Consider the following 15,185-nt stretch of genomic DNA (forward strand, 5'->3'; position numbering starts at 1 on the left):
ATGGACAAATTTTCCTTTAACCCGGTCACTAAAAGTAAAATGTATTAATACATATTTTTCTACTAATGCTATCGAAAAAAAGCAGAAATATATGCAGCTTCTCCTTAGCATATGCTAAGGAACACAAGTAACTTTTAGAGAGAGGTAGGAGGAATTTCCTGTTTCTAGGAAATCTCTGAGGCATTCAATTTCAAGAATATGACAACAACGGGAAAAGGAAAAGCGAAAAGCATTAGTTACCGCTGGCGACTTGGTTTCCACAATGACAGTTGAAGAAGAAGAAGAAGCTCGAACTTGTGTGGCGAAAATGCGTTTTTCCAAGACTCGTGAGGCAGAGGATTTGAAGAAATAACGCCTCGAGTTACCGAGTTGTCTCGGAAGGAAAACCGATGAGAGGTTGCTCATAGCTCCCGCCATAGCTGCGCGTGTTTGCTAGTTTTCTGCTTTGAGATTCAGTTTTCTGACAAATTTTGTTTCGAAGAGGGGAACATGTTCTACCATTTGCCCGAATTTGTCCTTCCTTTCTGGATGTTCACCGGATTTTTTTATTTTTTATTTTTATTTAAAAGAGCCTTTCCGAATGGCGCCTGTCGGCCCAGTGCCGGTGTGGACGTATTGGGCGTTGGCAATATGCTAGACACTAGATACCCCATTTTGTTAAATAATTGGATAAGAAAAGCGTCAGGTTTTAAATGAATTTTAAATTTCATTTTTAAATTGCCATAGAATATAGATTATCTAATCCTATCTATTTAATTTTTTTAATATATATATATATATTTTAAGATTTGATATTGATGATAATATTAATATAATATATATATATATATATATATATATATATATATTTTAAGATTTGATATTGATGATAATATTAATATAATTTTTTGTACATACTGTTATATAAAATAACAAATATCATCCTTTCACTTTCACATGGCCACATGAGTGTTAATTTAATGAAAGCCCCTACCATCAGGTTTATTTTGATAACACCTCTTTTGCAGTCTCCAATTATTATGCGACACATTATCAATTTAAGAAAGATGCAAAAAATAAAAGCGAGAACAATCACACTAAATCAGAGGAAAATAAAAATAAAAAAAAAGGTAGCCTCCGTGGGTCTCGCGGATGGCTGGCGGTGAATGCCTTAAACCCCGCCTATCGTGACTTGCCTCAAAACTCATTTCTAATGCCTCAAAACTCGTTTCTAATGCCTTAAAACTCATTTTTTTGATTTAAAACTAAAACCTAGAGGTGGAAGGTTAATCATTTAGGGATTTTAACCCTAAAATTTAGTGTATTTTTGTCCAACTTATTTTTGTGCACTTTTTATGTTTTTGCTTATGTATCGGTTATTAATTTGAGGCTGTAAAAGTGGTGTTATAAGGATGGTCCTGATAAAAGATTTTCTCTAATTTAATTCTTACACTTTACATATGTGACAAATCAAACCCTTGGTTAAAAATTATTAGTTAAATCTATTGCAATTAAATATTAAATAATATGTTTATCCTTTAATATCTATTCAAATTACAAAACAACTATTCATCCTTAAGAGCATCTTCAGTAAATTAGATAAATTGTCTACATTAGCTAAATTTAGCTAATATTGTCCAATTTTTTACCTCCAATAAATTAGTTAGAGGCTAGTTAAAATACAGTTGATACTACCGTAAGTCTGTAAAAAGAATAAGTAAAATAAAGGAGAGTACTTTTTGATTATTGCTGGGAGTGATCCACGCCACATGGAATTGGGGGATGGGAGGGTGACAATAGTATTACTCTATTGCTGAAAATGCTCTAATATTCGTATTTCAATATGTTAAATACAATTGAAATTATTATTAAATTTAGTATTCAATAACAATTTCGGCCTACTAAGTCAACAGCCCGTCTAGCTCAGTTGGTAGAGCGCAAGGCTCTTAACCTTGTGGTCGTGGGTTCGAGCCCCACGGTGGGCGTTTGTGGCCTTTTTGTAATCTCGCTCATTTTTACCACGTCCACTTCTTAATGGGACAAAATGAATCTACTAATAAAAACTACTTCTTGGTGGTTAGCAGAAAAACAAGCCACAACTTTTTTGATTTGTGAATCTGATTACATAAAGAGTAATTGCTTAGAAACACATTTTTATTTGGATTTCATCCCGATAAAAAAAAAAAATTAGTTTGCATTTTTTTAGAGACCACTCATTGCAGTAGGCTCCACTTTCACTTGGGTTGTGTTTTTACTGCAGTTATCCAAGACTAAGAGGATGAAAACTGTATATTTGTTTAATTAAATTTGACCCATTTAGGTGGTTCATAGAATGTCTACGTTTATCCTCCTACCGACATAACATCCTTGGCCCATCATTAATACAAAGTCAGACCCCGTCCCTATTCTTTTAATTTAATCATTAGTTGATTTTGAGATTAACTGATGTTTAGTTATTAAACTATTGTAATCAACTGAAAACACTTGCTTTACTTGAACAAAAATTAACAATGTTGGTGGAGGAGGCACAACTCGCTGAGGATGATCCTGAGTTAATTCTATTAACATCAAGTGGTTAGGCTGCTATGGCTGAGGATTAGCACATAAACAAAGACTAAGCCGACAACAGAACTGAACATCATCCAAACATAAAGAATTGACTACATTGCTGGTCGGAGAACAACATCTAAACTACTTTTGTTCTTATATGATCTCTATTCGACGTCAATTCCACAAAGAATATAAAACAAAATGCCTTTCATTTGCACCTTAGCAATCCAAATATTTCTTATCAAAATATTTTCAAGAAATTTTATATACCACTTATCATACTTTTATTCAATTACGAAAAATGTTATATACCATATTTTTATTCCACTTTGTTGGTGTGCTACTATGAATCAGGTCTTAAAGCTTTAAATAATAGCGGATTGACAGTGTCACATGAGCAAAGCAAAATAAAATAAAATATTGGTGTATAGCATTAATCATTCAACTACTTATCAAGAAGCATAACCATATCAGGCAACAAACATAATTTAATCTAGTGAGATAGGTTCATAACTCATACCTATCAAGAACATTCATGATGCTAACTAAAGCAAGAACATAATTTTCTCCAGTGCATTCCATAAATTCCATAAAACACAGACAAAAAAAGCACATGGCTTTCAGTAACACCAGCTTCTGTTCACTTGTAACACCTTTAATCAAGTGTTGTCAGTCCTCTCCAAAGCTGCAAAAAAGTGCAAATGTCAGTAACAGTAGAGCCATAAGCATCCTCATAAACTGAACTGTTGAGAGAGACAGAGAAAGAGCGAGAGAGAGAGAGAGAGAGATTACTATTGTAATTCAGAAGCTTTTCAATGAGATCAACATGAGTCATGAGCATTCGCCTACAGCAATAACGAACCAACCCCAGTGCATCAAGAGCGTCTCTGCGAACCAAGTAATCAGAAATCAGTACCATCAAGAATATTCACATTTTAACACTCAAAACTAATACTAGGTAACAAGGATGTCCACACGCAAATGCGGTCATATGTGTGCAGGATTAAATTACCTCTGAAACTTAGCCAACATTGATCATAATGTCACATTAACAAATTGGCACAACAATCACCCACAACCATTGATGTATGGTACACTTGTAGATACACATCACCGAATTTATTAGAGTATACAAGTGTGGGTGCGAATGGCTAAATCCCACACCAGATAGTAGACACAAGAGTGAGCAATTGAGGAAAGTCTTAACATCTTATATCAAGATCTTAGTTCGAAACTTAACAAAGTGGGGTATTGAAGCTAATAATGGCGTACAGCAAGTTGTACAATGGTGGTCTTTTTCATAGTTTAAATGACACAATGTGTGTGCATAGATGACAAGTCAATCAATAATGAGGTCTCTTTCCCAATTGGAGCTGAGACCAAGTGTATAATACGAACAAATCCACAAAACCTACATAAGTACAAGGGGTTCTCACCCTTCAGAATAATCTGATTGGAGAAGGTCAAGATATGTGTCCCACTTGTTTCCAATCACCTAAAGAACACAGCAAATTTCACGTTTATGAGCCATTGTTGAGGATTAGCGAAGTTAACGAGTTTTCTGAGCAACAAACTTAGGTTTTATTTTGCAATTACATTGAAGTAGTTTTGGAGTAAAGACAATACCTTGCCGCAGGTAAAACAACGAACTGGAATGATCATCTTTGATTGCCTAGGGCTGTTGCTCTGTCACAGCCAAAACGTGTAACAAAAAAACTGAAACACTCAATAATTTTTGTATTCACTAATATGTATCTCACAGCAAGATTGCACCACTAGCTGTCACCACAGAAAATGTGGTTGGTAAGTTAATGCTACATTCCCCTTATTCACCTTCTGATAATGCCAAACCCGTATCAGCAACTTTATTCTAAAACTGAGAACAGCAACTTATCTCACACCAAAAATGGAAAAGAAATTCACAATACAAAGGGAATTTCAGGGTCCGTTTGGGAGTGTATTTTTTAAAAAATAATCTACGTTTTTAAACCAAATCGCAATTTTGGAGTGTTTGGAATTGCGATTTTAAAAACGCAAATTTTAAAATCGTAAAAAAATATAAGCTGACTAGAGGGTGCTTATTTGAAAAAGTGCGAATTTAAACCAAAATCACGATTTCGCTTAAAAAAATATTTTGGGCAATATTTACCTATTTGGCTATGAAACTGCAATTATATACTAATGTTATCCAACCACTCAATTGATAAAAAAATACTTTTTAATATGTTTTACCAAAAGTCTTACTGATTTAAAAAACGCAATTTTTAAAATCCCACTTATTGAAATTGCACTCCCACACGGGCTCTCAATCTTTTCTTCCTCAAATCAACTAACCAAAAACGATTATCGTACAAATAGCTAATGGGTATGTCAAGGAAGACATAAAAATTAATGGTAACCCAAAAAAAAAAAAAACCGAAAGAGGTCAAGCCAATGGCTGTTCGTGACTAGTAGGGAAAGAAAAATGTGAGGAAATCAAAAGAAAAAATCAAAAAATAGAGAGAGAAGCTTACCTCTTTTGATGGCTCGGATCGTCGGTGGTGGTCACAAACACACACACACCCAAGTTAGGGTTTCTTCACTAACCTGCAAGCAAAATTCCCAAATATTGTCTAACATTCCAAAATTAGGGTTTATTAATGTTGGGAAAATTGATAATTAATTGGTAACCAATTTTCTATCAGCCCTTCATGCGAAAGACAAGTTTGGAAAGAAAACACAAGAGAACACACACCAATCACTCACGTACACAAAGAGTTTACGTGGTTCGGCAATATGCCTACGTCCACGGGGCGTGATCCGGTCTCCTTCCTTACTATTGAGAAATATTGAGTACAATGATATAAGCCTGAACCGCTTAAGTTTAATATCTCAAACCCAAGCCCTTAACCCCTTGTACACCCTACTCAATTATTCCTCTCAAATACCCAGTAAAGAAAAACTCTCTACACTTTGTAAATGCTACAAAGTGCTCTCACCAATTTGGATTTTTCGGATCCCCCTTAACCAAGGATTGCATGTCCTTTTATAGAGGCTTAATCACGGAAAAAAGAGGAGAAACAATTCTAGTCTAATTGCTGCTAGAAAAACGAAACCATCATGAATACAAAATCTTTTCCATGATGAAGATAAGCATTGCAGCCCACATGTTTATCCACACACGTTATCTCCAAAAAATCCAATTCCAAGTTGTTCTTGGACTCCTTTTAAAACTAACCTTATCCTCTTATAGATAAATATGACTTGAACCCACCAACTTGAATATTGATATTTTTCAGCAATTATCTTCACATTAGTTGACAATTTGAGCCATTATCAACAATCTCCACCTTGGCAAAAATTTGGCAACCACCACCTGAGACCTCAGGTCCGCATCTTGACCGATGCCCATCCCCACGCCTTGGGATGTCGTACAAAACACTGTCTACACCAACAATAATAATTCTACAAGAATTATCATGCTCCACCATAAAGAGCACATGCACTTAGAATTAAACCATTCCAAGAATTTTCATTTTTGGCACATGTCGAAAAAATCCTGTTGAAAAATATGGTGCAACTTCCATGTTTGGTTCCCCGGAAGTTCGTCAGCCATCGACACCCTTTTCCACCACATGCCTGACATCAAAAACCAAACCAATGTCTCGTATGCAAATGTGAACCTGCAGATAGAACACATCCATTATCCTGACATTTTTAGCGATCATGCCAGATGATGTACATACCCTTATCAAAGAACATCAGCATCTCTCGCTGTAACGAGAGAAACAGTATTAGCATTTTTGGAGCAATCTGTCAAACCCACTCCTCTCAATGTTTTGTGTAGCCCAGATTGGATGCCCTTGACTTGTATTTGCCACAAGCCAAACTTCATTCTCCCATCGAACCTTTCAATCCCAAACTTCAAAGACTACATTTCTTCTTAACGAGTAGAAATCCGCAACCAAACTCTGATACCAATTGTTGAAAAAATTGATAATTAATTGGCAACCAATTTTCCACCAGCCCTTTATGCGAAAGACAAGTTTGGAAAGAAAACACAAGAGAACACACACCAATCACTCATGTACACAAAGAGTTTACGTGGTTCGGCAATATGCCTACGTCCATGGGCGTGATCCGGTCTCTTTCTTTACTATTGAAAAATATTGAGTACAATGGTACAAGCCCGAACCGCTCAAGTTTAATATCCCAAACCCAAGCCTTTAACTCCTTGTACATCCCACTCAATTGTCCCTCTCAAATACCCAGTAAAGAAAAACTCTCTACACTTTGTAAATGCCACAAAGTACTCTCACCAATTTGGATTTTCCGGATCCCCTTAACCAAGGATTGCATGTCCTTTTATAGAGGCTTAATCACGGAAAAAAGAGAAGAAACAATTCTAGTCTAATTGCTGCTGGGAAAACGAAACTATCATGAATACAAAGTATTTTCCATGATGAAGATAAGCATTGCAGCCCACATGTTTATCCACACACGTTATCTCCAAAAAATCCAATTCCAAGTTGTTCTTTCACTCCTTTTAAAACTAACCTTATCCTCTTATAGATAAATATGACTTGAACCCACCAACTTGAATATTGATATTTTTCAGCAATTATTTTCACACTAGTTGACAATTTGAGCCATTATCAACAATTAACAAAATTGAAAGAGAGGTTGGCTGAGAGAGAACGGTGTGAAATTTTTACCAAGATTGTGGTGGAGGCAGCGTCGCACGGTGGTCGAGAGTGATGATTCGTCTTTTGATGGCTCGGCTCGTTGGCGCTGGTGGCTCGTCGGAAGCGGGGGAGTGTGATGAAGGGAGGAGAGGGAGGAGAATATTGGGGGGAAAAAGATTTGGGAATTGTTTTTTGAAGGGGGCCACGTCAGCTGGGACGGATGGGGGGCGGGAACGAGGTTGACGAGGAGAATAACTCGTCACGATGGGCGTGTGCCTATGCTACAACGCAATAAATTTCCTACATTTGGCCCATCTAATTCCAAGGTGGAAAAGGGCACATGGCCATTTGTAAATTTTTATTATTTAATTGTAAAATTAAAATCAAAATATAAAAAGATTAATAAAAAAAGAAAAAAAGGTTGCCGACCGCCTAGTTTAGCTTGAGGGTGGCCGACTGCCAGTCTGGGGTGGCTTCTAGGCCATTGGGGGTGGCCACCTCATGGCCCATGGGGGTGGTACGGCCACCCTCAATGGCCAGTTGGCGGTGGCCGAAGCCACCCCCCATGGCCCTTGGGGGTGGATGGGCCACTCTCGAGGGCCAAACTCATTTTAAATCTAGGGAAAAATATATAAAAAAAAAAAAAAAAACCTCTCAAACTATCAGTTGTTTTCGATTTAGCCCCCTAATGTTTCAAAAGTGATAAAGTAGCCCCCCAAACTACCAAACTATTGCATTTTGGCCACTCTGTTAGTCCAAACCATCAGTTTGGACGGAAACTGCAAAACGACGTCGTTTTGTTACAGGTAAGTTACTACAATGCCCTTTTAAGAAAAAAAAATGAAAAAATATAAAAAAGCCCCCCAAACTCCCAAACTACCGGCCGTTTTCGATTTAGCCCCTTGATGTTTCAAAAGTCATAAAGTAGCCCTCCAAACTACCAAATTGTTGCATTTTGGCCACTCCGTTAGTCAAAACCGTCAGTCTGGACGGAAACTGCAAAAGGACGTCGTTTGGTTACGGGTAAGTTACTAAAATGCCCTTGTATGTTTTTTTTTTTTTTTTTTTTTTTTAAGGAGGAGCAAAACGGTGCCGTTTTGCTCCAAAAAGGGTTCACCACCTAAGCAAAACGGTGCCGTTTTGCTTAGTGGTAAGGATTAATACTGACAAAATAAAATCAAAACAGCAATCCAAAAAACAAACCCGCGCTAGCGAACCCACCCCCACCGACACAGGAGAGCATACAATCGGTCAGCATCGCCGGCTAGCGAAAACCAGCTTTTCAGCCCCAAAAAATCAGCATCGCCGGCCAGCTTTCTTTTTCCCAAACCCTCTTTTCTTTCTCCCAAACCCTCTTCCCTTCATCCTAAAAAAACCAGAAAAAAGGGCCAGCGAAAAAACAAGAAAAAACAAAACAGAAAAAATCAACAAACCAGAAAAACAAATCCCAAACTCCAAATCCCCTCTTCTTCCCAAACTCCAAACCCTAATAAGCCGAACTAAGAGAGACCCAACAAAATCAACAAAAACAAATTTCTGCAATCAGCTACATCAACAATCCAATCAGAAATTACAATCAAACAAATCAGAAATCCGGCGAGACCCAGCGAAACCCAGCAAAATCCGGCAAAACCTAGCCTCAAAACTCGTTTCTAATTCCTCAAAATTGTTTTTGGATTCAAAACTAAAACCTAGAGGGGAAGATTAACCCTTAGGGAATTTTATCACCCTAAAGGTATCCACCGGAGAGGACTGCCGGCTGGAGAAAGGAGACCCGTGGGTCTGCCGGCGTGACCCAGAGAAGAAAGAAGAAGAGAAAGAGAAGTGCTGCAAATTTTTGGTGAAAAAGAGAGAAGAAGAGAAGGTGGGAGAGAAGAATTTAGTGTATTAGCTTGTAGAGTTTTTTTTTGCATTTTATTTGCAAGTGGAGTACCCCACATCTTTTCCCACTTCATCACCAACCTACTTGCAATTCACTCTGTCGTGTGAAGTACCTTTCTGTCCACAAGGTCCCAGAAGAAGGTTTCTTATGTTTGAAGGAGACGATTGGCTGGATGAGGAAGACGGGACTGGCTACACAGAGAATATTAATCCTTACCACTAAGCAAAACGGCGTTGTTTGCTTAGGGTAAGTGAACCCTTTTTGGAGCAAAACGGCACCGTTTTGCTCCTTCTTTTAAAAAAAAAAATACATACAAGGGCATTTTAGTAACTTATTCGTAACCAAACGATGTCGTTTTGCAATTTCCGTCCAGACTGACGTTTTAACTAACGGAGTGGCCAAAATACAACAGTTTGGTAGTTTTGAGGGCTACTTTATGACTTTTGGAACATCAGGAGGCTAAATCGAAAACGGCTGGTAGTTTGGGGAGCTTTTTTATATTTTTCCCCAAAAATTTTTTTGGAAAAAATATAAAAAAGCCCCTCAAACTACCAGCCGTTTTCATTTTAGCCCTCTAATGTTCAGAAAGTGATAAAGTAGCCCCCCAACTACCAAACAGTTGCAATTTGGCAACTCCGTCAGTCATTACTGCCAAATATGATGGAAAATTCAAAATTACGTCGTTTTGATAAGGGTAAGTTACTTAAATATCCTTTTAGAAAAAAAAATCATATTAAAACAAGCACACAAAACAACGCCATTTTGCTTGAAATTAGGGTTTCTTTACACTTACCAAAACGGCGCTGTTTTGGAAAATGTTAGGAATTAAAAGAAAAAACCTTAGACCCCACGCAAAAAAAACCCCCAACCCCAGTTTATCTCTCTCCCCCAAATCGCCGGCCACCACGTCGTTCTATCTCCGGTAACCTTCTCCCTTAAGTAAAAAAAACGCAACGCCCCTCTCTCTCTCTCTCTCAAAACCGGTTGCCCCTACCACCACTGCCGGCCACACTATCCAGTGGCTACGAAGCGCCAGCGAAAAATTCTTACCCATTGGAGAAATCAAACAAAAAAACCACGTTCGTAGATAAACAACACCAATCCGACAACTATACCATGAAATACAATAAAAAGATTGAGTTATGGGTAAGATTTACAGGCTGTTGGAGATAGAACGACGTGGTAGCCGACGGTTTTGGGGAGAGAGAAAAATGAGGGTTGGGGGTTTTTTCGTGGGTCACCTGCGAGGGGTCTAGGGTTTTTTCTTTTAATTCCTAACACTTACCAAGATGGCGCCGTTTTGGTAAGTGTAAGGAAACCCTAATTTCAAGCAAAACGGCGCCGTTTAGCTTGCTTATTTTAATATGATTTTTTTTGTCCAAAAATGGCATTTTGGTAACTTACCCTTGCCAAAACGACATAATTTTAAATTTTTCATCATATTTGATGGAAATGACTAATGGAGTGGCCAAATTGCAACTGTTTGGTAGTTTGGGGGTTACTTTATCACTTTCTAAACATTAGAAGGCTAAAATGAAAACAACTGGTAGTTTGAGGGGGCTTTTTTATATTTTTTCCAATTTTTTTTTTTTTTTTTCATAAAAGGGCATTGTAGTAACTTATCCGTAACAAAACGACGTCGTTTTGCAGTTTCCGTCCAAACTAACAGTTTTGACTAACAGAGTGGCCAAAATGCAATAGTTTGGTAGTTTGAGGAGCTACTTTATCTCTTTTGGAACATTATGGGGCTAAATCGAAAACGGCTGGTAGTTTATGGGGCTTTTTTATATTTTTCCCTTAAATCTAATGAATGACATTTTTTAAGTAAAGTAAATGTAAACTAATGTAAATTTGTGATCTAATATTTGAGATTTTTTTTATTATTATTAATTACTTTTGGGCTCCTTTTGTAGTAATTCGGCCTAATTTGTTGTATATAGCAAATTTTGATGCTAAAATGGTCCTAAAAAGGCAAAAACAAAAAGGGGGGGGTTTAAAGTGAGCCCAAAAAAAGTCCAATTCTCAAAACCGGCCCAAAAAAAGCAGTTAGCGGATGCCGGATGTGGTTAATTGCTTTGCGGTTAGTAAATTTACTAACCGCCTAAGCAATTGCGGTTAACGATTTTAGCCATTAACCACAACTGTCTTTTCACCCCTAGCTAATAATACAATATTTTTTAAAACTTTGGGCGACAACATCGTAGTAGAAGTCAAATTAACCAAATTAGATGGCTCATAATACAATACTTATTGAAAATTTTAACTTTTGTGGTGAAGAGAGAAATATATATATATAATGAAGTTCAAGAATAATAGTTACAGTTTAAGAATATTACTGAGTTACACTTGAAGACAATCACAAAGTTACAGTTGAGTAATTAAAGACTCATCTAACTAACTTAATTATAGTAAAATTATATTTGTATCCAACATGGTCCTCCTATAAATAGAAGCATCAGAAAAATGAGAGCTTAATGTAATCTTTAAGCTTTATCCTGTAAACACAGGTCATAGACCTAACCATGTATATCTTTGCGTGAGAGAGAATCATGAGATTCTGGTCATTGTATGATAGCACAAAAAAGTTGAAATACCAACATTGTTTGATCCCTCTAGAGGATCCATGTCCCCATTAGAAACTGTGGTGCAAGCAAGTTGTGTTTTAAAAATGGCGTTCACATGACCAAAGTCTAAAGTCCCCATGAAGGTTTAAACAATTAATGGTGTTCACATGACATGACTATAGTGCAAGCAAATTGTGTTTAGACAGTTGAGCGTTGAGATAAAATAATTCTAATATCTAAAAGGAAGCAGAAAAATAGCAGAATAGTAAAATAACAAACAGTTACATAAAATACCAAGATTTAAGTGGTTCGACTTAACAAGCCTATATTTACTCAAGCCTATATTTACTGGCAAAGACGATCTAATACAAACAAACAAAACTACTTAAATCCAAAAGTTCCAATACACCCAAACTCACAAACACACAAAAGAGAGATTAATCTCTTAATAATTCTCTTAGTTGCACTCTGATTTTTTCTCTATTTCTCTATAACCCACGGCCACGGAGCTCACCTCTTTGAGCTACTGCCCAGCTCTCACAGCCCTTTCACCTTTTTCTCCCCTGCTCACTCAAATGACCGAATGACCATATATATAGAAGAGTTGGTTAAATGCTTCATGGTGAAGTGAAGAACAAAATTTCACCATGAAGTAAACCAAGGAAAAGTCAATATTTGTGGCTGCAGAGAAAAGCTACAAAGCAGCAACCAAAACTAATTGGGGCCCACCATAAGACTTGAGTCTTGAGAAATCAAGTGACAGCCACCAACTAGAGAGACCAATCACATTGCTATGACTTGAGAAATCAAGTCATTTTCCAACGGTGACAGCCACCAACTAGAGAGACTAATCACATTACTATGACTTGAGAAATCAAGTCATTTTCCAACGGTGCAGCCACCAACTAGAGAGACCAATCACATTGCTATGACTTGAGAAATCAAGTCATTTTCCAACTGTATGGTCTTCCGAGGGATGTTAAATTAGATGGCTCCGGTTATCCTCATCCCACAACTCTCATAGTGCCAAGCTAATTAAGAATGAATCAGAATTTGAGGGAAGCTGCCGAGCAAGGAAACATTGACGCCTTGTACTCGTTGATTGAAATCGACACGGAAGTTTTGAACAAGATCGATGAAATTTCATTTGTTGAGACGCCTTTACATGTATCTGCAGCTGCAGGAAAGACTGAGTTTGCGATGGAGATGATGATGTTAAAGCCATCATTTGCTAGGAAGCTTAATCCAAATGGCTTCACCCCCTTGCTCCTTGCTATGCATTATAACCAAATCCAATTGGTGCTCGAGCTACTTAAAAATCATAAGGACCTTGTCTGCACGCAAGGAAGGGGTGGTATGAATCCTTTACATTATGCAGCTCAAACAGGAAACCTCATTCTGTTGGCTGAAATTCTAAGAGTCTGCCCCAAGTCTATTGAAGTTGTGACAAGTCAAAGTGAGACTGCTCTGCACGTTGCACTGAAAAACGACATGTTAGATGCTTTTCTGCTCCTGCTTGGATGGCTTCGGCGGGCCTGGTTTAGAAGTGCGAGATTGTTGGAGGGTAGGATACTGGGATGGCTGGATTTGGATGGTAACAGTGTGCTTCACATTGCAGCATCCAAAAATGAAGCCCAGGCAAGTTCTCCCCGCTATGTTTTCTACTGAAGAAGTAAAATAGACTTTGTATGATGGAGGTCTATATTGAAACATGCAAAGAAGTAACAGTAAGATTCAATCTCAAGAACATGCTAAAAATGATCTTCAACTCATTTTATTAAGCATTTGGTAGAGACATTCTATGTTCTTTTTTCTTTAATCTGTTACGTTTGCTTTTATTTTTGTCTATATTCATTTTGGTTTTTTTTTTTTTGGGGGGGGGGTTGGGTGTGTTGGGAGGGGGTTGAATAGTGTAGACTACTTTACAGTGATGGGATCAATAATTCTGCACCTCTAAGTTGTACAGGTCGTGAGGCGGTTATTGGATTGTAGCGGAATTGTTGTAAACGCCAAGAATTCAGAGGGTTTTACTGCTCTGGACATCGCGGTGGATAGGCAAACACAAGTGGACAATCAAGAGATGAGGAATATGCTATGCCGTGCCGGAGCAAAATGTGCTTCATCTCTTCCTAAGTTTTCTTGGGCAGATTACTTCAGATCTCCTGTCTCAAATAATGAGAAGTTATTCATATTTTCCTTTCGTGTGAAAATGCAAATGTCAAACGACATGCGCAATATGCTGTTGGTGGTTTCTGTACTGCTTGTAACAATCGCCTACCAAGCAGTAATCAGTCCCCCTGGAGGATTTTGGCAAGATAACTCCATCCCTGGAACAAATAATCAGTTCAATATCACAGCCGCCACCAGCGCTACTAATGAAGTCAATCAAGTCCCACATCGGGTGGGGACAGTAACCATGGCCAGACACGTTTTCAATCTACTCATGCCTATTAATATTTTAACCTTTTATATACCACTACTCTTAATTGCCTTAGTCCTCCCTCCTGGGTTTCCTAGTTTCTTGCTCATCGTATCCTTGGAACTCCTCTTTCTGTCCTTTGGCACCTCTGTATCCATCATAGCTCCGTTTTCAATTTATTGGCTTCATTATTGTTTGTTTTTCCCTTTCTTTCTTGTGTCTAACATTGCCTTGTCTGTCATCACTTGGAATCATGGAAGAGTTTTCTGGGCTTTTTTTTTATGTTGAAAAAATGTTTTGAGCTATGTATTTAGTGGCACGTCAATAATTACTGACGTGCAAAATTTGGTTACTGTTTGCCACGTCAGAAACCATCCGATTTTTTGTAGTATAAATGTACGTACATGACTTATTCTACACAAGAAATGTCACGATATGGATAAAGCATGAGATTGCGTTAAATATTCAACTTTAATTTATGTAGAAGAATAAGTGAGGTACAAACTCATAAACAAAATTTTGAGGAAAATTCATTATCTGTGTTGGACTATCAACTATCACGCAATTTATAATATCCTTCTAAACTCTTAATTTTTGCAACGTGCGCACAAATTAACTACCATTGAGTTGCAATATTGTCTCACTACAATAATATGGAGCATTTGTATTCTTTGGGCCGTAAGAGTTTTATGCTTGTGATCTTTAATCAATAAAATCCTCATATTTCCATTAAATAATAAAAAAAAAAAGATAGGCCTAAACAAGTGTGTGGTCATCGGGCCTTTAATTGACCACGACAATAATGAAACCGCTGTAACATATAACGAGTGGGGTATTAGCACATAAACAAAGACTAAGCCTACACTTAACATGTAACAAGTGTAGGCTTAGTCTCGTTATTTTTCGGCCACCCCCAAGGTCCAATGGCCAAATCTAAGAAAAAAAAATTTTTAGCCCTTGGGGTTGGCAGGACCACCCCCAAGGGCCTAGGCCGGTCTTCGGCCACCCCTTTTTATTTTTTGATCTTTTTATATTATGATTTTAATTATATAAAAAAAATAAAAAAAAACTTGAATAATAAAAAATTGCAAATGGCCATGTGCCCTTTGCCACCTAGGAATTAGAAG

The 15,185-nt window shown here is 37.5% G+C and overlaps 1 protein-coding gene and 1 non-coding gene across 2 annotated transcripts in view; both read left to right on the forward strand.

Annotated features, from left to right (window-relative positions):
• The first annotated feature begins 1,891 nt into the window (after positions 1–1,891).
• TRNAK-CUU (transfer RNA lysine (anticodon CUU)) lies at positions 1,892–1,964 on the forward strand. The gene has a single exon. It is a non-coding gene; the product is annotated as a tRNA-Lys (tRNA).
• A 10,716-nt stretch (positions 1,965–12,680) lies between these two features.
• LOC132191016 (ankyrin repeat-containing protein BDA1-like) overlaps positions 12,681–15,185 on the forward strand; it is a 4,106-nt gene continuing 1,601 nt past the window's right edge. Inside the window, exons 1-2 of the mRNA XM_059606035.1 lie at positions 12,681–13,277; positions 13,606–14,049. Of these exons, the coding sequence (XP_059462018.1) occupies positions 12,681–13,277; positions 13,606–14,049 (1,041 nt within the window). The remainder of the gene's footprint in view (positions 13,278–13,605; positions 14,050–15,185) is intronic.

Source organism: Corylus avellana, chromosome ca8 (assembly GCF_901000735.1).
Source record: "Corylus avellana chromosome ca8, CavTom2PMs-1.0".
In the NCBI taxonomy this organism is placed as follows: Eukaryota; Viridiplantae; Streptophyta; class Magnoliopsida; order Fagales; family Betulaceae; genus Corylus; species Corylus avellana.